This window comes from Maylandia zebra, linkage group LG13 (assembly GCF_041146795.1).
Source record: "Maylandia zebra isolate NMK-2024a linkage group LG13, Mzebra_GT3a, whole genome shotgun sequence".
NCBI lineage: Eukaryota > Metazoa > Chordata > Actinopteri > Cichliformes > Cichlidae > Maylandia > Maylandia zebra.
This window is the reverse complement of record NC_135179.1, coordinates 20,994,973-21,017,392: the sequence shown is the minus strand read 5'-3', so window position 1 is coordinate 21,017,392 and position 22,420 is coordinate 20,994,973. Positions and strand designations below refer to the sequence as shown.

General features: G+C 40.7%; 1 protein-coding gene across 8 annotated transcripts in view; it reads right to left on the bottom strand.

Moving 5' to 3' along the window:
- Nucleotides 1-22,420, bottom strand: part of LOC101482045 (collagen alpha-1(XIX) chain) — a 102,159-nt gene that overhangs the window by 30,063 nt on the left and 49,676 nt on the right. For 7 of the 8 annotated variants that reach the window (XR_002721222.3, XM_004555985.4, XM_076891745.1 and 4 more), the window contains 11 exons: nucleotides 16,462-16,506; nucleotides 14,862-14,897; nucleotides 10,690-10,752; nucleotides 10,564-10,608; nucleotides 8,439-8,471; nucleotides 5,172-5,210; nucleotides 4,968-5,012; nucleotides 3,126-3,161; nucleotides 2,582-2,626; nucleotides 1,844-1,897; nucleotides 1,312-1,365 (listed from right to left, as the gene is read on the bottom strand). Coding sequence is in view for 7 of the 8 variants with exons in the window: in XM_004555985.4 (XP_004556042.3) it covers nucleotides 1,312-1,365; nucleotides 1,844-1,897; nucleotides 2,582-2,626; nucleotides 3,126-3,161; nucleotides 4,968-5,012; nucleotides 5,172-5,210; nucleotides 8,439-8,471; nucleotides 10,564-10,608; nucleotides 10,690-10,752; nucleotides 14,862-14,897; nucleotides 16,462-16,506 (495 nt within the window). In the remaining variant the exon portion in view is untranslated. Of the gene's footprint in view, nucleotides 1-1,311; nucleotides 1,366-1,843; nucleotides 1,898-2,581; nucleotides 2,627-3,125; nucleotides 3,162-4,967; nucleotides 5,013-5,171; nucleotides 5,211-8,438; nucleotides 8,472-10,563; nucleotides 10,609-10,689; nucleotides 10,753-14,192; nucleotides 14,753-14,861; nucleotides 14,898-16,461; nucleotides 16,507-22,420 lie in introns of those variants that run through there. The other variant, XM_076891747.1, reaches the window with a different exon arrangement.

Sequence of the window (22,420 nt, the reverse complement as noted above, 5' to 3'; positions counted from 1 at the left end):
TGTTAAATCACTTCCACAACCATGTTTGACTGTTGCTATGGTGATCTTTTTATGAAATGGCATGTTTATTTTATGGCAGATGCAAAGGGACTGAAAGCTTTGAAAAATTTCAGAGAATGATTTTCCTCTTAAATTTTAGGGATCATCAAGATGTTTATTTCTTTTTGGTCAGCAGTTTTCTCCCTGGATCTCTCCCACAGATGCCATTTTTTTCCTGGGCTCTGTCTTATTGTTGAAACAGGAAGTTTGACCTTAACTGAGTGAGTTACTTTGTTCCTCATCTGTTCTTTGCTATGCCTTTGCTATCAACCTCAACAGTGCTTTATTGATACTTATCAATTTTTAGCATGGTGGTAATGACTAGCTGCTACAAATGAGCATGTCAGCATTGTTGGGTAAAGACTGCCACCATGCTTAGCATTCATATAGCTGTTCTTTTCCTTTTTTGCTTGTTTTTGGAAAATACTGCTTGAAAAATAAATGAAAGAATTGTAGCATTTTATTGTTTTGTCAATAATATTAGCAGCTATTACTGCTCAAGAGACAGTCTTCCACAGTAAAGTCCCATTTTAAAAAAGTCATGATTGCTTGATTGATTAAGCTGACAATATACTATATTTACTAGTTATCTTTAAAGTTCCTAATAAGAATATACATATATATGTATGTATAAACATTGTTAATTGCTGCATCTGCTAACATTTTTTACTCTATGCTACGCTAACTGCCTTCTACCCCCAGCCTCATATTTAAGCCACAGACGCTGCTTATTTTTTTCTCCTATTTATTCATAGAGCGCCACACGAATGAAGTGCCTCTTAGATTGGAGTCAGTATAGCAAATTTGACAAAGGAGGATTATACAATGGAAAAAACGAGGCTTAAGCATTTTATGTGAATGAATATAGGAGGCTTAAGCACTCTAGGTCTATTTCTCTGCTCTGGAGAATAACAGAGTGACTCTGGTGGGTGGGGAGAATTGAGTGCATCTTCATTCTTTCTGACAAGTAACAAACCCCATCAAATATGCATGTCAGCTGCACACTTTTCCACTTTTCTAGTTTGCCACTTTCAGCAAAGTGTTTGGAATATAACTGCAAGAAGAAGAAAAAAACATTTGTGTGCAAAAACAGAGGAGTGAGAGGCACCGGAGACAGGAACACAAAGTTACACAATGACTGAGGATTGGACGAAGGGCAAGTAATCTAAAAGGCATCTTTGCAAGTTGTCTGGCATGTTGAACCTGTAATAAAACATCATAGCTTCATTTTTCTTTGCTTTCAGGTGAGGACTTGATTTGAAGTTTACCTACCTTTTCTCCTTTCAGTCCATCGTTCCCAGGTACCCCTGGCTCCCCTGGTGAGCCCTGTAAATAGTGGTGAAAAGAGACACATCTATCACCAGGCCTTCATCTTCTCACACACATTTATCTCCTCCTCCTCACTGCTTCAGCAGGCTGCTGTGTTCCAACATAATTTCCCTTAGCCAGGATTTATGAAATGCCTCTTTTCCCTCCCTGCTTTTGAATAAAGACAGATGCTCATTACCGAAGCAGGTGTGGAGAACAGATTGGGCCTCTGCCTCCGTTCCCGGCATAAAGCGCTTAGATTTGCCTCTTTCCACTAATTAATTCTTAAATTTGATTACTGATCGTCTGTGTAAAAATTCTGGACTTTTCTCCCCTACTTCTTCTCTATCTCTGCCTGCTGAGGTTTATCTATTTATCTCTCTATTTGGCTGGCGGCGTTAAGAAAGAGGACGATACGGCAAGGTGACCGATAAGGCGATGAGAAAAAGGAAGACTTGACATGAAGTGCTGGTGTTTATGATGCCAGAACACTTACTGGCTTGCCCGGGAGTCCTGGGGCTCCAGTGGATCCAGGAGGGCCTTGCTTCCCCTGGGAAAACACAAAGGAAAACCAACACTATGGATATTCGATTCTCTTTGTTTGGTTATAGATATGATTTCTGGGCTTTGGGTGTTCTTGCCCAGCCCAGCTACAATGCAAACACTGACTTTCCAAAGAATTTCATGAAACGTTGCCTGAGCAGCAGTATATTTGCATGCATGCGGTATTTCAAGTTAAAGCGACGCTGTTATTCTGTAAAAGCTTCTCATATTCACTTCCATTTTGAACTGTATTGTTTTTATATGTGAGGACGATCTAAATGATTCATATGTTACCATGGAAACTGAATTTTTACTGTATCTTGGCTTTTATCTCACAGTACATCTTTTACAGTAGCACTGAGACAGAGTCTTCTTAATTAACACTTGATATCATCATGAGCATTATTCAAAAGACTACATTTACAAAACAGGCTTAGAAACACCAAAACTGCAGATTTAGAGTTATTTAATTTGGACTGAACTCTGAATTTCAGTGCATTTTACTTTATTTTCCTTCCATCAATGACCAAAACCTCAGCAGCTCTTGTTATTCTGCTCCTCGGTCAAAGCTATAATGGCCTTTCATGCCTATACGTGTATCATTTTACCTTGTATTTAGCACATTTTTAGACTTCAAAGTTTGACCTACTCTAAATGGCACAGCACCCCAGAGATAAACACAAAGCCTCACCTCTGGTCCTTGATCTCCCTTTAGTCCTGGTGGCCCCATGTTTCCCTGTTAAATCACCAAAAAGGGTGAATAAGACGCACACGGGAGGCAGGAAACTGCAGGAAAAACATCTTGACCTCTGTGCTTTGTCATACAGCGCTGAGAGAAAAACTACATAGATTTGATTTCTTTCTGAGTTCAGTGTTTAGCAGAACTTTTGTGTGCTCCATGAATGTTTTGGAGTATTTGGTGAAACCTAAACAACAGAAAGAAACTTTGTGCAGCACGGTACCCTCCGGTAACAGCTCAATAACATCACTGGACTTCGTAGGGTTACTGCCAACCTACCAAATATACACCGAAGAAAGGATCCCTTCTAAAAAAAATAGAATCCGACAGAGAAATCAGTAATACCCTGCTGCGACTACTGGTGTACAAACACTGTGGAGCTTGTGTGGAGAGTTACAGAGAGTACTACGTTGGACAGGAAGGAATTTTGTAGCCTTATTTTCTTGGCAGTAGATACTCAAGTTTTAGTGCAAAGGTTAAGTCTTTGATAAGTCACCTTGAAGCCTTGCGGTCCTTGAGCGCCTCTCTCCCCCTGCAGAAAGTAAAGGAAACAGAAAAACATCCGTTCTCAAGATGTGTATAAAGATCCAAGCCATTTCTCTGGCTGACTGTGGTTAAGGTTTAAAAAAAAAGTCTTCAAGGACTTTCGTGAAGTTAGCATATGATGTGAAGGTTAAAACACAGAATATTTCCTTTGCCAAGTTAGCTTTTTTCTTGCACTGAGAATGTGAATATAATAAAATCAGCAGCTGTTGAGAAAAAAAATGAGTGTGTGAAATTTTTCTCTTGGCTTCATACCACACTACATTTTTTTTAAAATGTTTGCACTGTTCTTCTGGCTTTTTCAACAAAGAAACACCGAAATATGATTAATGTGGCAATTCTCAGCTTTAATTTGACTCCGACTATGATGTGTCGCTGTTATGACACAAACACGGTGCTCAGTGTTTATGGGTTGATTAGTAGGGGGCTGATATACTCAGTGACCGGCTGCAGTCTCCAGGCCTTCCCTATACTTCCACTTTCCTCTTTGAGTGGTCTCTCTGCTGATAGTCTGCTATCCAGTCTGTTCTTCAGCAAGCAGATTGCATCCTCAATCACACTTAGATTAGAGTATTTGACTCAGTCACTTGAGGATAGTCCCACTCTTCACCTTGAAAAGCTCTCTCTAACTTTATGTTTAGGATGTTTTTTCTGAATATTACCACACATAATGCTCCTGTACGCACTGTCACTTCAGAACTGCTACAATGCTTTACACATGAGGTCACATGACCTTTGGTTTTTGAGCTATTCCTTTTTTCTCCCCACTACATTCTCCTCTTTGTAACATTTGATTGAGGTTAATTTTGTGTCATTTTGTGTCATTGCAGAAAATTGTTCCACAGCACTCGTAGCTTCCTATTGTTCTTTTTTTGGTCTGGTTTTTTTTGTAAATTGCACGCTTTTCTCTCCTATTTGCAGGGTTACCATGGTTTTGCATCCTGTTTTGAATCCTCTGAGGTCATGCTGTCTTAATCACTGACAGGGACACATGTATGCTGACACACAGAAAACATTTCTCACTTGCCGTGCAGTTACAAATGGGCTTTTTTTTTTTTTTTTTTTTTTTACACACCACAAAAATATTTTTCCCAGCCATCAACGATATTTGTGTACCAGTTATTTTCCCACTTTGTGCTGCTTCACGGCAAACAACCTCTGACGCCTCTCTGACTCTGGATCTCCTTCATGTGAATGATGACCTCTTTATGCCTCAATCTGACAGGCAGCTCCACTCTTCCGCTCTTCTGGGCGTGTCCACTTACTTTTGAACCCTTCCATTTCAAATATTTCACATGTGATTCTTTCAGCATTGACATAAATATACTTTAATTAAGGCAGAGACTTGACACTTTATTATAGATTTTCTAAAACTTGATGCACTGACAAAGACAGTCTGATTCTGCATCTCTGCTTGTGATTTGTTTTTTTTCTCTTTTCATTCAGCTGACTGTCTTTTGATGTTTTGGCCAATAGCTGCGTCAGTGGCCTTTTGTAATCTGCTTGCTTCCAGTAGATGCGTCTGTTGTTTTGAGGTCCAAACAATAACTGCATGCCAATTTATTCAGTGGCTCACCTTGTGCTTCTTTACAAAGCGCAAGGATGAAATTCAACTCAGAAACTGCACAGTAGGTGAAGTCCCATTGTTCTTTCAAAAATCAAATGTCAGTCCCGCTTTTGTTGACGCTGCGTAAGAAATTGGTGTTTTTCACACTGTGGTGTTGGAGGCAATGTCTGAGACCTAATGCTTAGTTTCCTGTTGTTAAATTGTCTTAATAATGACAGAAAATCTCACCTCATCTCCTTTTTCTCCTTTTAGGGCTCTTTCCTTCATTTCGTCCTTAAAAAGGAAAAGAAAAGAAAACAAAAAAGAACAGGAGAAAGCAGATGACTTTAAAATTTGACTGTACCGTACTTTGTGTGCAGTGTGAACAAGGAGCTCGAGGAAATAAGACACTACATAAACATTTCATGTTCGGTGACATAAACAGCTGCTTACAGTTCCCGAAAGCTGTCTTAATCCATGTGCTGTCATCACCTAGGAGTAATGAAAAAGACACAGTGTTCTCTAAAAAGTTCATTGATCTCACAATTAGTGCAAGTGAAAACTGAAATAAATAAATAAAAGGAAACAAAGTGATTTGAGCTACTGAATATTTTAAGAATGCATGAGTGGCAGCTCCTATTTAATTCACAATTGGCTCTCTTGCCACCGGTCTGAACCCAGGTTAGATAAGAAAAGATTAAATCTGTATTTTTCCTTTCTCTTTCGCGGTATACTTTCAATACAGCTCAGAGATGGGGTGACAGTGCAGCTGGGCAGAGCCTGCTACAACAAAATTAACGAAAGGCACGAGGTCAAGACCACTCGATGCACCGAAATTAAAGTCGCAAATCAAAGTGTTTGTACGGAGCTCCTAAGTTTCATATTGTCGCTTAGACCCGCCATTAACGCACTCCCCATCTAATCAGATTATAGTTTGAAATGAAAGTGCACGTGTCGATACACCTGTGAGCGAACTGGCTAAACTGCTGACAAATTGAAAACGAGTAAACATGCAAAAGTGTGACTCCACAAAATCCTTCGCTTTGGAAAAATAAAGATGTTTTCCATAAAATCCAGTTTCACAAAAGACCACAATTGCCTTTGAGAGCATGCACACGCCGGGTAGAGGTGGCGCGGTTCAGCCGGCGATGATACGAGCGATTGTTTCAGTTGGATTGCTCACAATCACATTTCAGTGCTGACACTGGAGACATTTACTGAAGGCAGACCTATCTGTGCAGATGCAGATACAATCTGGATATGAGCTTCACCACAGAAATGTTGGTATAAAGTGGACAAAAGGTTTTTAAGTGGATCTGATGTTTCAGGCCTAGTGCATCTATCTGCAATCATCAGAACTCATTATATCTGAATGTCCTAAGGCCTCTTGTGTTAACCATGTGTTTTGTGCCTGTGTGCAGTTATAACCTGGTCATTCTTGCAAGATTTAATGATATCAGAAGCAAGAGGAAACAGGAGCAATCTGGGGACTAAAAGCCATATCTGTGGGAGATATCTGCATGTGCCTACAGCTGACATCATTTTCATTAGTAACCGGACTGTTTCTCATTTAACTTTGATCCTTTTTTCCCTCTCTATCCAGCTGTTACAGCTGTTCTTATTTCCTTACTAAATGCGTCTCTATGCCTTTTGGAAATTTTGTTGCAAAGAGGCTACATACCCTGGGGTGCTTTCTCTTCCTTTAGCAACAATAGTCAAACTAAGATTTGACAAAGATACTGAAACCTCGAACGCATCCCTGCGCAATCAGTCAACCTTCAACTTGCATATTCTCAATGTCTTTACTCATTGTCATCAACATGTGACTCAATTTCTGTCCAAATTTGGCATAACAGATAACCTGGCATAACAGATTCAGTTTAATAGATTATAAGCTCTATTTTAAAGGCGGGGACAATAAAAAACAGCACAGTCTCAGAGCTAAAAAGACTGTTTTGCCACTTTAAGGACATTGGGGGAAGTGATGACCATGCATGCCTGTAAGCGCACTGCTCCTCCCTGTCACTAATAAACACAGGCACAAGAAGGTTTATGAAGGGAGGGTAATGATCTGAACCCTCGCTTCTGCTGTGTAAGGGAAATCAATGTTTAACTGCCAAAATTATCTGCCACGGGAAAGCAGAGAGCACAGACAGAGCCTGGTACTAAATATTCAAATAGCCTCATTTATCAAATGACTAATGTTTTCCTCTCTGCCGTGTGCTCTAGTACACATCTCATATATCCTGGGTGGCCCACACCTCACTACACAACAATGAACACAATTTCTATTTCTGTTTCGATAGAAAAAGTCTTAATCCACGAGTAGAAACGAAATTCAAACAAATAAACAAAACGACACTTGCATTGACGTACATTTTTATCAAATTACATTTTTGTTGGGTACACAGAAACCAGTGAAACCAGCAGAAATTGAGTGATATTTGTTCACTCTATAATTAAGTTGTCTAATTTCCTTATGAATCATTTGCTAACGAGCAATGAAAGTGAGAATGAGAATCAAAGCCATCAAACTTTGTTTCCAAGCTCATGTCTAAAGCCTTCAGAAGTTCAATAGGAAGCAGATCTTTAGAACAAAACCCATTAGGGCTGAGTCCTCTAAATGTCAAAGTCTTTTAAGACACAAAGACTTTGAGACTGTTTTCATTTGATACTTTTTTATCCTTTTTTCTTTCTTTCCTTTAAAAAAAAGGCTACAAATAGTTGCTGCCTCCCTTTGGAGTCATTACTGCCGCCTCAGAGATCTTTACCTGATTCGTCACAGTGTATTTTTGTCTTTAAAATGTCTAAGTAATGAGTTCTATCATGCCAGCGCCACCCACTCTGTGTCACCTTCAGCATATGTCAGACATCCACTGTGACGTCAGTGTTTCTGTTTCTGATCTGCCTTTCAGCTGAAACTGTCGCGCAAATGGGAAAAAAAGTAAGATCGGGGCTTGTAATGGTTTGTAATTCTGTAATTTAAAATTATGAGCACCACGAGCGGGCCGTGTACCGCGTGACCCCCATTACTTCACACGACAAAGACTCCCAGGCGAAGGATTTTAACATCTGATGAGTGCAAATGCGTTCTGTGGATGCCAGACACACAAAAAGTCACAGTTCGTAGCTTTTCAGCGCCGTGAAAGCTATTCCGTGCACAATTCCCAGATATGCATGTGGTTTATAGTTCTCAGGGAGCTGCCAATTATCAGTGAATTCATTATCTGAAAAAAGGAGGGAGCTATTTCCAGAGAAATTCAACATGACTAATCTCATCTGCCTTAAAAAGGCTGCCCATGTTTGGTGCCCTTTATCAACACTGATCCCCTGCTCATATTAAAAAAAAAAAAAGAAAGACAGAAAGAAAGAACGAAAAAGTATATATTTAATGATAGAACAGAGCTGGAGGACTGTCAAAGAAAGGAAATTGGTTACAAGATGACATGCCACCATGGTCGAGGCGTGACTGCAAAGGTAAACACTGCACCGCTCTTTATTTCTTCTCCTCGGTTCCCAAATTCTATTACGAGCAGCTCGCTGACGTACAAACATCGGACATATTTTTGTGTTCGTCACAAAAAAAAAGTACAAACAAATGCTTTCGTGACTCATCCAGCATGGTGTGTTGTCTCTCAGGATGAAACCTAAGAATGCCATTTCATGCCAACTCATAGTAAAGACTATTTCTGTGAGGCGGGGTTGCATAGATTTACTTACAGGACCGGGAGGACCAGGAGGGCCGACATCACCCTGAAAATCCAACAGAAACATTGTATCAGTGGCTGCTTATGACGGTGACAGAGCGACAAGCTGGCAGTGACAAAAAAGAAGGAACATAAAAAAGCACTTGAGAAACCAGTGCTGAAAGCAAGCTGCCACAGGTTACCTGGAACAACTACATCAATAGGTTTAAGAGCAACAGTTAAGAAAGCAATAACATGAGCAGTCTTTAGTGAAAACACTGCCACAGCCAAAAGACGAGCAGAAACAAAACATAATTCTCCTTAAAGAGCGTGCTGGGATACCGCCTCTCAGGTGTCTCACACAGAATGCTAATTAACGTTGTGTATGTCCATACCATGTAACCTATGAGCATTGTAATGGGCTTATTAAGTGCCCTGGGGAACCTTTCAATTTGGCAAAGCACGTGGGAGCGTCAGTTCTTTCATTTGCAATTTACAAACTGCAATTTTTGTGGTTGTAATAGAGCAAAAAAAACCCAAACAAACACATGTTGTACCTTACCACTTTTTAACAGAAAAAGGTTTCCAGAGATTTAAATGTCAGTTTAAAAATACCCACATATTACAAGTTAAAAAAAGTCACACAACTCATTTGTGGCACGGCTCTTGGGATATCAATGTCAGTAAGTCCATCGCTTTGGTCCAGAGAGAAATACCCCTGTTTGATGGATTGCTATGAAATTGCACAGAGGTATGCATTGTTCCCCGATGATGAATCTGGCTGACTTTTGGACTGTAAGACTTCGAGAAATATGGTTCACATTTCCATGCTGCCCGTGCCATATATCAAAAGACTCTGGTCATCCTTTAACTGTTCCTCTTGGAATACAAGCAAATGTTTGACTTTTAGTGCAATAGCTTGACAGCACTGGGATGGACAGCCATACAGTTGGCCACATAGTACCAAGTTTTCCTCTATTGTCATGAACAGCTCATGTTTGCTTCTTCTCCTACTAAAAAAATTGTGTCTAACATTTGTCCTTAGACCTTTCGAGCATCGTTTTAGTTAGTTGGATGCCCATTCACAGTCCCAAAGGAGCAGGGGATCAAACTGCCAATACAGCCTACTGAGGCCAGGCTGCACCTCTGACAGAAATACCCCCACCTGTATGAACTGCTGTGGAAATTTTGAGTGCGATAAACCTAATCGAGGAGTTTAATCGTTTTGGTGATTCAACAGCTCATCATCTGGCACCATCAGCATCAGACCAAAACTTCAATTTTCCCAGCTATCTAAAATAATATGCAGAACACAGCCAGAATTATACATACTCGGGATCAACGTGACAGCACTGATATAATGGAAATGTCAGCAATTCAGCTCCAGCCTCACACCTCTGCAGGTATGACTGCTTTAGAAACAAACGCAATCAACTGAACTCCACATACATCTATTCAAAATCAAGTTTTGCATGCATTATAAGCTGTGCGTACCTCTCAGTGCCTACCTATTGAAATGACAGAATGCAATCATTTTGAATGTATGTAAAGGAATTGGAAAATAGGGCAACGCGGTAAAATAATTTGTTGCGTATTTGTTAAGTTCTTACAGTTTAAAAGTCAGGAGCTACTGTAAAAATATGTAAATTGCTCTGTCTGCTTGAACAATAATACTTCATTCTTCTTTAGACCTAACTTCCTGCTTAGTGACACATAAAGAGGCACACTGAGATAGATAATTAAAGAAAATACCGTACAGACGCCACTGAGAACTCTGGTCCTGGTTTGTTTGTCTTTACCGCAAGAGATTTCTTCTGCAAATTATTGCTCTGACTCTATTATATTAACACGTAGAAAACACAAAAATACACACATACACACTCTCACACATACACACAACCTGTCAGTAATGAGAAAATGAGCTGGACCATGCTTAGAGGAGCAAATGATACAAACAATTGCAAATGTAAAAAACAAACACGCACAACAAATCGTCGGCAGCTTCATTATTTGTTGGCAGATGATTTTAAAGATCACTGGAGGATAAACGGACTCGAAGAAGAAGAAGACGACTAACTCAGGAGGTTTAGCCTCAGAGTCTCAGGGAGCAGAAACAGAGGGAATCATCATATTTGCCACTTGACATTGATGTGACTTACTTTTTGTCCTTTCATGCCGCCGGATCCCTCGGCACCTGGCTGACCCTGTGGGAGAGGGAGGGAAGCCTCGGTTAATGACTCTGTAACGCAGCGGCATTGTAAATGTCAGTGCAGGAAAATACGTACAGGATCTCCTCTTTCTCCTTTCTCCCCCTTTTCCCCCAGGACTCCAGGCTCCCCCTTCTCCCCCTATATGAACAGAGCAGATCTCTGACAGTGACTGACAGCCAAAGCAGGACGAAAAGACACAAAGACACAAAGCTCTGAGAGTGAAACTTAGGTAAGGACAGTTGCTATGAATAAGTAATCAGAAAAAAAAAAAAATTCAGTACCGTGTCATCTCAAAATCAAAAGAGTTTGTAATTATGGAAGGGGCCAAAAGAAACACAGTGGCACAAGCTTCATGAGCCTGTGGCGTTATGTTAGACTTGCAGGATAATGAAAAACTTAATTCCCTGTTGCACTGCAGCACTTTCATGATGCCGTTCCCCTGCCTGCCAATAGATGGCACTTCATGACTGCCAGTGAGATGCCCTTGAAGTGTTTTGACAGGATTTTTTTCTGTCAGTTATGTGGCGAATATACTAAATAAACAGAACTCTAAGACAAATGTGCTCCATCCTTGGTCAAGACAGATAGTTAATGAATAATTTGTGATAAATATATATATATTTTTTGCAATCGTATACACATAGGAACTAGCTTTCTCACAATCTGCATACATTCAGCACCTACTTATGACCTTTATTGCTTATATTTTTTGTCATGCAAAGTCTTGGAGTCTTGGCTACATTTAGAAAGTGTGGCAAATATGTTGTCCGTGGCACATGTGTAAAGATTTGTAGGGAGTGCTTCACATACTCTGTGCAAAGACATTATGGAACATCTGTTTACCAATATAATATGACAAAAAGACATCTGAGAAAGTTTGCAGCACATTTGTACGCTCACTAACAGAGCCTGGACACTAACAGACAATAATTGTCATTCAGTCCCTTCGACTTGCTAATGACAGCCGTGGTATATTCATTTAATGAGACATAGTCAGTGTTTCCTCATCCGAATTAGGAGCTGTTATTAAGTCAGCAGTGGCTGCAATGTATGAACAGATGGATTGTCTTATTAATATTTTAGTCGGGGAGGAGGAACAAGTGGCAAAACTGACTTTGAGCACTAATTTTTTGCAGCTTTATCAACTATGTGGAAACTCACCACACTACTGCGGAGACGTAAGCAAATCAACTATATGAACGTTGGGAGGCTGTAAAGTAGGCCGCCAACCCACCATGCTGCACACAGAATTGTGGAAGTAGTTAACGGGTGAGTTATGACTGACATTCAGCGTAACACACAAGATGGAAAACTATTGTTATCCGAGTTGTCACTTGTACACTGTAATCTGGCGCAGACTCATGGCAAAAAAGAAAAAAAATTCTATCTTTATCTTTGTTTGATCTCCACGGAAGATTATTCAAAGTCAATTTACTGGCAGAGGTGTATGTAACAAGTTAATAAACCTTTCAAACGAGATTAACTGCGCCACAGCCAATATTTATGTAGATTATGACTGTATTTATACGAAGAGAAAGCCCACCGTGTATAAGACAGGGAAGCGCTCCACCTGTGGGTGTCTGCGGGTGATATGTTGCCTCTGAGAAACCTTGACTCATCAAACTGCAATTAAGCCTGTCTTGCATCCCTCTATCCATCAATATCTGCAGCATTCTGTCAGAGCCCATTTGAGACTGTCAGTGGGAGATGCAGTTATGGAGATGTAATTCATGAGAACACCGTCTTCCCAGCACATCATCCACTGCAGACCTTTTTTTTTGTCTCCTTTAAAACATTCACCCGCTGTTGAGTGAGTGAGCGAGCGAGTGAGAGGGGGCTCAGCTCACACAGATGTTGCACAAGCTGCAGTTTAGTCTAACTTGCGTCTATTTTGTCCAAGTTAAAAAATGCACAAGGATGGCACTGAGAGGTACGGAGAATCCCGGCGCTGTTCAATTATTGCTGCTCGTGAAAACTGTTACTTTTCATTCCTCTTGGAGGTGCGAGGGCTTATCTGCTCTCGCGTATCGTCCCCGGTTTGCTTAAATTCCTTTAAATGCATTACAGTTCTGTTTTTCATTATGGAAGATTAAAACGTGCAGTGATTCTCTGGGACACAAGTTTCCTTGTCAGCCACAGAAAGCATAAATTTATAATGATAAAGTGAAGACGTATCCGTGATGTAGGGGCATGACTGATTTATGGCAAGGGCGAGGCTGGCATGCACATTTAATGGAAGAATTAGAGCACGGGAACAATAGTGCTTAGCAGCGTATGTCTCATCTAACATCTACATAAGCATTAAAATGAATGCTTTAATCATGTCCTTTAATCAAAATGTTACGTTTAATCTAATCGCAAACGTAGCTTTAGTCTCCTACGAGCGTTGTCCCCTTCAGGCGTAACGCTACATTTAATAAGAATTCATTTTAATGTTTTAAGTCAGAGCAGGCCTGCAGGTCTACTTTCTCAAGCACTTGTAAACTTGTAGCACACGCCATAAACCCAAAAGCTCAAAATTAAGCAGATTAAGTTCATATTTACGTTCATATTTGCTCATACTAAAGGAGGAAGGTGAGCAAAAGGATGGAGCTAGGCCTGTTTTAAAATCAAAAATGCTCTGTGTTGAGTTATAACTTGCTCCAGTTGTTTCTGTTACCTTTGTGTCAGATTAGCAAAGGTGTGACACCATAAGTGAAGTGATATGTTGGGAGTAATGCTCTGCTGGGTGTGAAAATAAAGACCTGTTTGTCTCCATTGAGGTTTTGCTAGATTAAAAATAATGCTTATTCTGTTACAGTGTGATGCTGCTTAAGTCTGCGTACAAAAATTGGAAGGACGCAAATAAATACCTGGTTAAGGTAACACGGGTGTCTGTAAGTCAACTTATAATACCTGACAACTGAAGAGACGAGTCAAAAATAAGTTACGTTTTCCTTGTCAGCACCAATGGAAACATTTGACTTAAAAGTCTAGAGTCAGATAATCAGGACAGAATACTGTTTATTTTCTCTGCCTGAATCTGTTCTACAATAATTATTTGTTACTGTTTTTTGGTTTTAGCGAGTCTTATTCTTCTCTGTGTTCAAACTTTTTAACAAAGGGTCTCATTAAAGAGAAGCAGCATTTGAAAATTAAAAAAGAAAATTCCAAGACAACAATCACAGGGTTATTTTCATTTCTGACAAATAAAATTTGGACTTCTATGGATTCATTTTATGATTCAAGTATAAACACTAAAGCTGCAACTGAGCAGTCGGTTGGTCAAACATGAAAACGCCTGTCAGTTGAGTCACACGACCCCAATAGGCGCTCCACCTCCATCTGTATCTACTGCAATCCCATTTGTTTTGAAGTATAATAACTGTGTCCTCATATAGACAACTTTCTTTTTCAAGGTTGGCCAGCAGACACTTCTCCTTCCTCTGGGCAGAGGGAGCAGGAGGTTTTCTGCGGCCCAAGCTGACACCACCGCAAAACCATACACCTATACATCAAATGAACAGCTGCGGTCAAGAGGGTGTCCACTACACAATGGCTTTCACTCTCAGCATGATCACAAGTAGGCCACTGGAGGCTTGGCGGGTGGTGGTGGTTATTTTTTATTTTTTTTGAAGGAAGCAGGTTACAAGAAAGACAACGGGAGGTCTGGTACAACTTTTTTTCCCTTTACACTGCGTATGTCATGCAGCCTCTGGTGAGCTACAGCACCCCTGGGCTTCATGAAAATGATTGCAGGCCCTGTTTTTTTTTGTTTTTTTGCAAAAGCACTGTATGTAATGACCATCTGTCTGTTTGGAGTGTGAGCAGTGAGTCATGCTGGGTTGCACTGCAGGAGATGCAGGGTGGGAACAGCTATTTAACTTGCACAGTAGATAGTGTACAATTGACTGAAAGGTGCCACCTCTGAAGACGGATATCTGCTCTCGACTATAAACACACACACAAAAGTCAGTCAAGGGCAGAGCAGACTCTACTTCAGGTGGCACATACGTCAGACTTGTCCAGATGAGTTTCTTGGGACAACAACTTTGGCACATCTTTATACAGACAACACTTTGCAGATGATTGAACTCCTTGGCTATTCGGGAGGCTGCTACAGTGAACACTGCTCAGTCATCTTGGCAATTCACACGTGCTGGAAGTGAAGGTAAGGGCCAGTTTATCAAAAGCAGGAGACACCTCGAATCTACTTTAAACGCCGCTTGTCAGTATTTGTTTTGTAGTGAAAAATGTTTGGGTAATACCTTGGCACTTGCTCCTTCGGCGGCTCCTGCGGGACCCTGTGAAATAAGAAGACAATTATATGAAAACTCATGCGAGCGCCGCACATGTTATTCATCACAAATACATAACAATCGTAACCCTATCCTGACCCTTATGAAGATATAAATTATTCCTGCAAATATCCCTGTGACTGGCTTTTCCATATATTATATATTTTTTTAACCTTTGCACTGATGTTGCCTTTCATAAAGACATGGCCGGATCCCTCTAGTCGGCAGCTAATCTTTGAGTGCGTCTTTGTTATGCGCCTTTCACAGGCTCCCCTGTTGTCGTCAAATGCTAATTTGACTTTGAAAAATAACCGCTGCCTCCTCAACTGCGCACACACGTCCTGCTGCCAATGGACAAGAGAGAGTGATGCCCTGGAGTGTGTTTTGAATAGATGATTTTGCCCCTGAGATCTACCTCAGCAAAACAGGTGACTCATAAATGCCAATACCGGGGGACGGAGGCAAATCTGGCACATGCGAAGGGTATCATCAGGACATTGCCATTTAGAAATGTCACACCTTCTCCATCCTGCCTTTCTTTTCTCCTATGACTTTGTGTTCCACAACTTTACGAGTTATTAAAGAGAAAAAAAGGAAGAAGCAGGGGCTAAAATGAGTCACACGTGGGAGACACTGTTTAACAGTGAGTGGCTCAATTATAATGAAGATAATTGAACCTGGGCACCGGTAACAGACGCAGCACAGAATCTCTCTCGATTTGTGGATGGAATAAAATAAGCCAAACCCTATGTCTCTGATCACGAGTGTAATCAAGACAATCGTGCATGAAAATAATTGGACACCCAAAACATCAGAGTTACACAATCCCCAAACACTCCTGTTTGTCCTGGCGTCAGAGCAGTTAAACATCTGACAAGTTGTCTCCTTTAACGCATCACAGTGTTTGTGACCTTTAGTGTGTGGGTCACTACACAAACACACAAATGGCGTCTGGAATTGGCTCGGTCGCCTAAGGAAAAGACCATATTTCAAGGAGTCAATGGGCCCTCTAGGCAGACTTGTCCTACTTGTCAATACAAACATTTTAAAGTGCTACCTTAATATACCCTTTGTGGTTTGGTGCCGATAATGTAGCCTGTTTGTAGCAGTATGGGAGAAGATTTTGAGCAAATCAATAAAGCACGAGAAAGCATGAAATTAGTTAACATAGAACAATGTCGGTGTAATTGCTCTTTTTCGGGGCAGATTTTGTATTCTGCAGCGCTGGCCTTATTGACTGTTTGCTTTAATATGTTTTTGTAGTTGTAATAAATTTGTAACTTCTTTAATGTGTCTGAATTTATTTGGATATCAGTAAAAAAAAAACAACCCTTTTTGTGATCTCAGGAGAATTCCCGGTCTAATAAAGGTTGAGCCGAACTCTGTTTTCACTGCTGGTAATTGGGTGTTATAGGCAGACAGAGTAGATGTGCAAACCAAACAAATGATCTATTAAGCTGAAACGAATGCATTTGGATATTTTCGATAGCACTATAGATCTTGACCTTCTATGTAAAATCAAAAGGAAAGAGCCTATGTACACAAGTGAGAGTGGCAGTAGATAACTTACAGGCGAGCCTCTGGGTCCAGGATCTCCAGGTTTTCCTCTCCGCCCCTTAGGAAAGCGTAGGGGGAAAAAAAGTGGACCAAGATGAGTCAATATGCAATAACAGGTGTGGCTGGGCATGCATGCTGCCAGCAATTAAGGCTAGACAGTAACTCCTGTCACAGTCTCTAATTTGCTTTTAATTAACAACAAGAAAACTGCTTAATTGCTGCACCCTGTGTGGCCTGCTACTCTTTGTTCCCTCCTTTGGTTTACTGTCTCCTTTCCAGCTGTGCAAGTCCCTCAGTGCATCAATCAACCCGAGGAGTGAAAACAGCAGCAAACAGGACAAGCCAGCCAGCGCTGTCCAGTGTTGCAAAACAAAGTCAGAACAAAGCCACATTTTGAACCATTTTGTTCTGAGTTGTTCTTCACATTCTCTGAATAACAAACCCCCCCAGCTCTCTCAGAATCTGCGAGTCTTGGAAAAAACTGAAATGTAAATGAGATGTATTCCTGAATCTGAACCAAACCAAAGTTGGTTTAATTTACATCAAGAGGGTTTATGTACTAGTGAGAAAAGAGGATAAAGCTCTGTGGGATAGAACTGCAGATATCCACTGGCAGAGCATCGGTGGCTCTGTATTGAGGATTGCCTGAAACGAGCGCACGTGCACACAAAACCGATGTAAAATCGACTTATTTAAGAGATGACAATACTCTGGCGGCAATCAATGGTAGAAGTGTGAGACAATGCAGAGATCTGTAATCAGGCTAAACACGATTACATCTTTCTAATTTGAGTGTCATCATCTGACACAGTGCTGCTATGTTAATAATATCGCAGTTCTCTTCTACTGTATGTGTCAGTACGGGCGACGCAAAAACACTGCTCTCCTCTTCCGAGTTAGCAGCTGGGTAGATCTGTGGAGAGGAAAGGCTCAGTGGCTGCTGAAAGAAAAGTTCGGAATCACAAAGCAACGCCCCCGACGCTTCCCTCTGACATTTCATGTGTGCGCACTTTGATTATCTGGGTCGAATTTGACATGTACGTTTGCCTGCAACAAAGACAGAGGAAGAAACTTCACTGAGAGCTATTGCTTTTAATCATCTGCGTGTGCACTAATGCTCCTACTCTGTGTGTGCTTCTCTCTCAGATTACAGCATTATGAAAAGGGGAGAAGACAAAGTGTAGTACAGTAAATATTAAACTTAATAATGGCACAGTAGAACCGATGTGCTTTCCTCTGTTCGTGCTGTTTGATGTACCAACAAAGCTCTGGCCAGCATCTTTTGATCATCAGTGTTAATGCATTTCTGAGGCTACTGTACGTGTGCTTTAATGTGAACGTGAACGAGGGCTACATAGAGAAGAGGTGGAAAGTTGAATTGCCTTGATGGGAAGAAACAGACTCTTTAAACCTTAAAATCCCTTCCTTCAAATGACTGAGATTATATATTATGTTGGAATAACCTCTTTGAAATGTAATTGAGGCTGGTTTCCTTTGTGGCAGAGTGGCAGCCGAACCATTCGGAAAGGGCTCACGCTTTAAGATTCAAAACTGACTTGTATAATAGACTTCTATGTGTCACATTACAGCATTTCTGTGAGGGTGGATGGCGCTCATTTTTCACACTGATAATTCATCGGCTGACACCGCATCGCTGCTACGACTGCAAAGAAGATCAGGCTGTTTGTTCTAGCCCTCTGTCCCCGCTGCTGCCCTTTCCCCTCTGAACATAACAACAAAAGCAGATTACACATATAAGTAATTTAGGTAATGAATATTTCATACGCTATTATTTCAAGTAGGTCATGAATTGTGCAGTTTTCCAAACTATTTCTCCACATTTGCCCTTAAATCCCTTTAAACTCCAAAGTACGTACTAATTTTATGCCCATGTATTTGCATATGTTCATCAAAATAAATAGTGGAGCTCTGTATCTGAGGTTAACAACATATTACCAGCAAATTTCGATCAAAAAAAAGATGCCAGTAGAAGATTGCAGGAAGATCAGATCAGGTTGCAACCAGCTAAATATGTCTCCCTCACCCAACCTTTTCCCTGTGTATAAATAGACAATTTATAGTCACAGGTGTTTATACGGTAATAATGACTGAAGAATGGCAGCGAGTGTGAGCATAAGGGAAAGTTTATAAGATGGTAGATGACCTGCTATGACGCATGGAGACAGCTCTACTAACAAAAAGTCAGGAGGCAGAGGTGGAGGTGACAGAGTTGAAGACGTTCAGATTTTCATCTGCAGTGACCAGAATGGACAGGATTAGAAATGAGTGCATCAGAGGGACAGCTCAGGTTCAAGAAAAAGGTTGGAGGAAAAGGTAGAGAGGCGAGGTTGAGACGGGTTAGACATGATAGAGGAGAGAGTCAGAGGACATTGAATATGGAGGTGCCAGGCAGAAGAAAGGAAGACCTCAGAGAAGGTTGATGGATGTAGTGAAGGAGGACCCTAGAGACAGGATGAGATTTAAGCAGATGATCCACTGTAGCAACCTCTTAATGGAGCAGGTATTAGAAGAAGAAGAAGTAAAAGAAGAAGTAGAACAAGAAGACGAAGTAGAAGAAGAAGAAGAAGAAGTAGTAGAAGAAGAGTATACACTAATAGAAGCCCGACTGATTAAGCAAAAACCTCACATCATAGTTGAAGACAGGTCAATATCACTTAAAAGAGATGGTATTGGTAGCAATATGGATGATCTACTGGTGTATACTTAATAACTATAAATGCAATATCCCCCCTTGCACAGAGCAGAGGAGTGCCCCATAAAATACTTTTACAGTGTACCTGTTTTTTGTGTGTACATGCTGCAAGACCTGAGAGCAATCACAGCTCTTAGAATTCAGTCTTTTTGGATCTTTTGAGCTCCTTTCTCTGGGAAAGAGCACAAAAGAAATCTTTGTGTGCAGTAAATGAACCATGAGATGCCCAGATGGCCTTCAGCTGACATTTAAAAACAAACATGTAAGCAAAGGTAAAGTGGCAGTTATTTGGATGACAGCTCTTAACATTCGTTGGTGGTGTCAAATTGAAAAAACAAAAAAACAAAGAAAGGAGAGAAATGCTAAAGGTGTGTACTTCTTGTTTACCCTGAGGAAGTGTCCTGAAGGGCCTACTGTGCCTTTGAAACTCCTGAATACTGATGTTATTTTATACACAATACAATAAATTATACTGTCCTCTGGATTGTATTGTGCGACCCTAGTTTAGTAAAAGGCAGACATCTAATTTAGCTATGTAAAGATAAACTCAGGCCAGGATTTCTATTTTAGAACTACATGTCGCATTTCTTCTTTTATAGTAATTTCATATTTCTAAACACCTTCAGATAATCTTTTTCACGACAAAGTGATCCATTAAAACGACTACATCAGGCGACCTTGGGACTCAACTGATACTTTTCTGTCCAGAGGACCTCTGGTTAGTAAATCTGTGCACAGTGACAAGAAATAATTAGTGAGGAGCACAGCTGTCATCACCGTTTGCACTCAATTGACTCCAAACTGAAACACCTGCCAGTGACACAGCACTAGAACTACCTCCAAGCAGGCATGCTTTTATTACGACACAACAACCACAGAGAGTTTATAATTCTTTTTGCAGGAGTAGATTTTTAACAATGTCACCACCTATTTTTATCTTAATTGGTCAAAAAGATATTATAGAACACATTCAAGTGTTGTTTAACAGTCTAACAAAAACTCTGGATTCACAATTAAAGCACATTTACTTTAGTCAAACTTTCCTAAAGGTTTCTCATGCTAAGAAGCTAACCTGACTCTACAACCACCAGCTTTGTTTTAACCTAAGTGTAAAATTTTTTTCTAATTTTACATTTGAAGCTAAAAAAAAATAACTTTTTTTTTTAGTTCAGTTCAACTAGAAAGCAATATGAAGATTGCTTTGAACTGTGCATGATCATTTCCCACTTTTGTATAAAGTTTGCAACTTTATAAAGTTCTCTTATTGTTTTAGACTCAAATTAGGAGGAGAAAGGCCAAAAGTGGAGAAAGAAAGAATGAAAGAGATAAGGAAAAAAGCAAAGCTGTGACACCAAAATCCAACAAAAAGCATTTTCACGAAACACCACCTGTACGCCAGTACCATATTAAACAATGCAAACACAATAATTATAAATTCGACAGAGTGACAAGCGTGCAAGAACAGCCAGCAGTGTCTTTGAATCTTTTCTTTCAGCTAAGCCAACCTTAACTTTCTCATTTCCTTTTGTGCTTCTCCATTCCTAATTTATCTCTCCCTTTGTGTACATCATAATTCTATGACTCCCATCTCATCCCTCTCTCCCACTTTTCTTGTCAGTTCTCCTTCCTTTCCTGTCTCCTGTCACTCACCCCTTTTCTCCCTCATCCAACTTCCAGCGCCTGTCGGATCACCCTGGCAATCTCTGTTGCTATGCAACGCTCAGTGTCCTATAAATTTGACAACATCCTACTGCTTGATTATTATTTGAGCGCTGCAGTGTGAAGCCCTCCTTCAGGTCATTGCAGTAGATTAGAGGGAGGGAGAGACAGAGGAAGGCAAGGAAGGAAATGAGGGATGAGAGGAAGGGAAGGAGGTGGAGGAAGATGAAGGGATGTGGAAGAGAGGAAAGGAGAAGAGAGGAGGGGGAGTCAAAGATGAGTTAGCTTTTTGAGTTAATGAAAGACAGGCTGGCACGACCAAACACATATTCACATGTACTATTTATCTGCCCCACTCTAAAAACCTGCAAACCATAAGTGTGAAAAGCAGACCGGATTAACTACTAATTCAATAGCTAAAGCTGGAGTGGGCACACATTTGAGCTGAAAAGAGGAGACCTCAGTAGACTGACAGCATATTTTGAACTCCCGGCTTAATCCACATGGATCCGAGCGTTGACTTGCTTCAAGTCTGCTATGAGTTGTAAAGTGTAAAAGCAAAGCACAGACATGGGGCCTGGCTCAGTCCTGCAATACAAGCCCCAATCTGAGAGCAAAGTCAACAGTGACAGTGACACACAGCAGAGACACTCCTTTTTGATGACTCCATAATCCTTATCCCAAATGTCAACATGTTCTCTGAGACATTCCATGTCTCGCAGCCCATAGTGGGATAACTCAGTAGTATAAAATAGAGAAAGCAGAACGTGTCGCATTTCTTAGCAATAAAGCAGATATACCATCCAAAAGTCTCATAATCCACCTGACAAATGACCCTGCCGCGAAGGGTCAGCAGATAAGCTGAAGAAGCCTTCAGAAATGACCTGACACACAGTACAGAGAGCCGAAAGGATGCCTTTTTTATAAGCAGGGATAGATATCAATGCTAAAGACACTTTTTAAATGGTTATACATCTGCACGAGTCTGTTTCTCCTTACATCCAACCAAATCTTTCACCAACCTGACTTTTGGCTAGTTAATAATCAGAAATGTGGCTTTTCATTGATAAGTTTGACTTATATGGCATCATGAGACCTTAATGTCCTGAGTGGGAAACTGTCTGACATTGCCAAGCCAACTTGGTCTGCAACAATGTTATGTAGCTCACAGGAGAGATGACCTTTTCTTAACTGAAAAAACTCCCATGCCTCTCCCACTCTGCCTGAGCTGAGACCCGTCTCCCTCTGGGGACATGTACTCGGGCCTCTCGAGCCTTTTTTTCCTAAATGCTCTGCTGGGTTTAACAGGAGCTGACTGTTTAGCTTATGAGCAGCAGCTGCATTAGCTTAGTAAATAAATGTCTAGAAAACAGTGAAAATGATAAATTGTCACACTATCCTTAAGCTGAACCGATCATCCATAGGACAAAGAGCAGGAGGCTGGCTGTTAAAAATACACATGATGTCTTTTTAAGGGCCACCCCAGAAAGAAAAGGCGGGGGAAATGAATGCTCACATGCTTCATGCAACCACAAAAACAAGTTAGAGGAGGCTTGCCTGTCACAATATTTATTCCCCAGTGAAAATGCTTGTCGGCTCC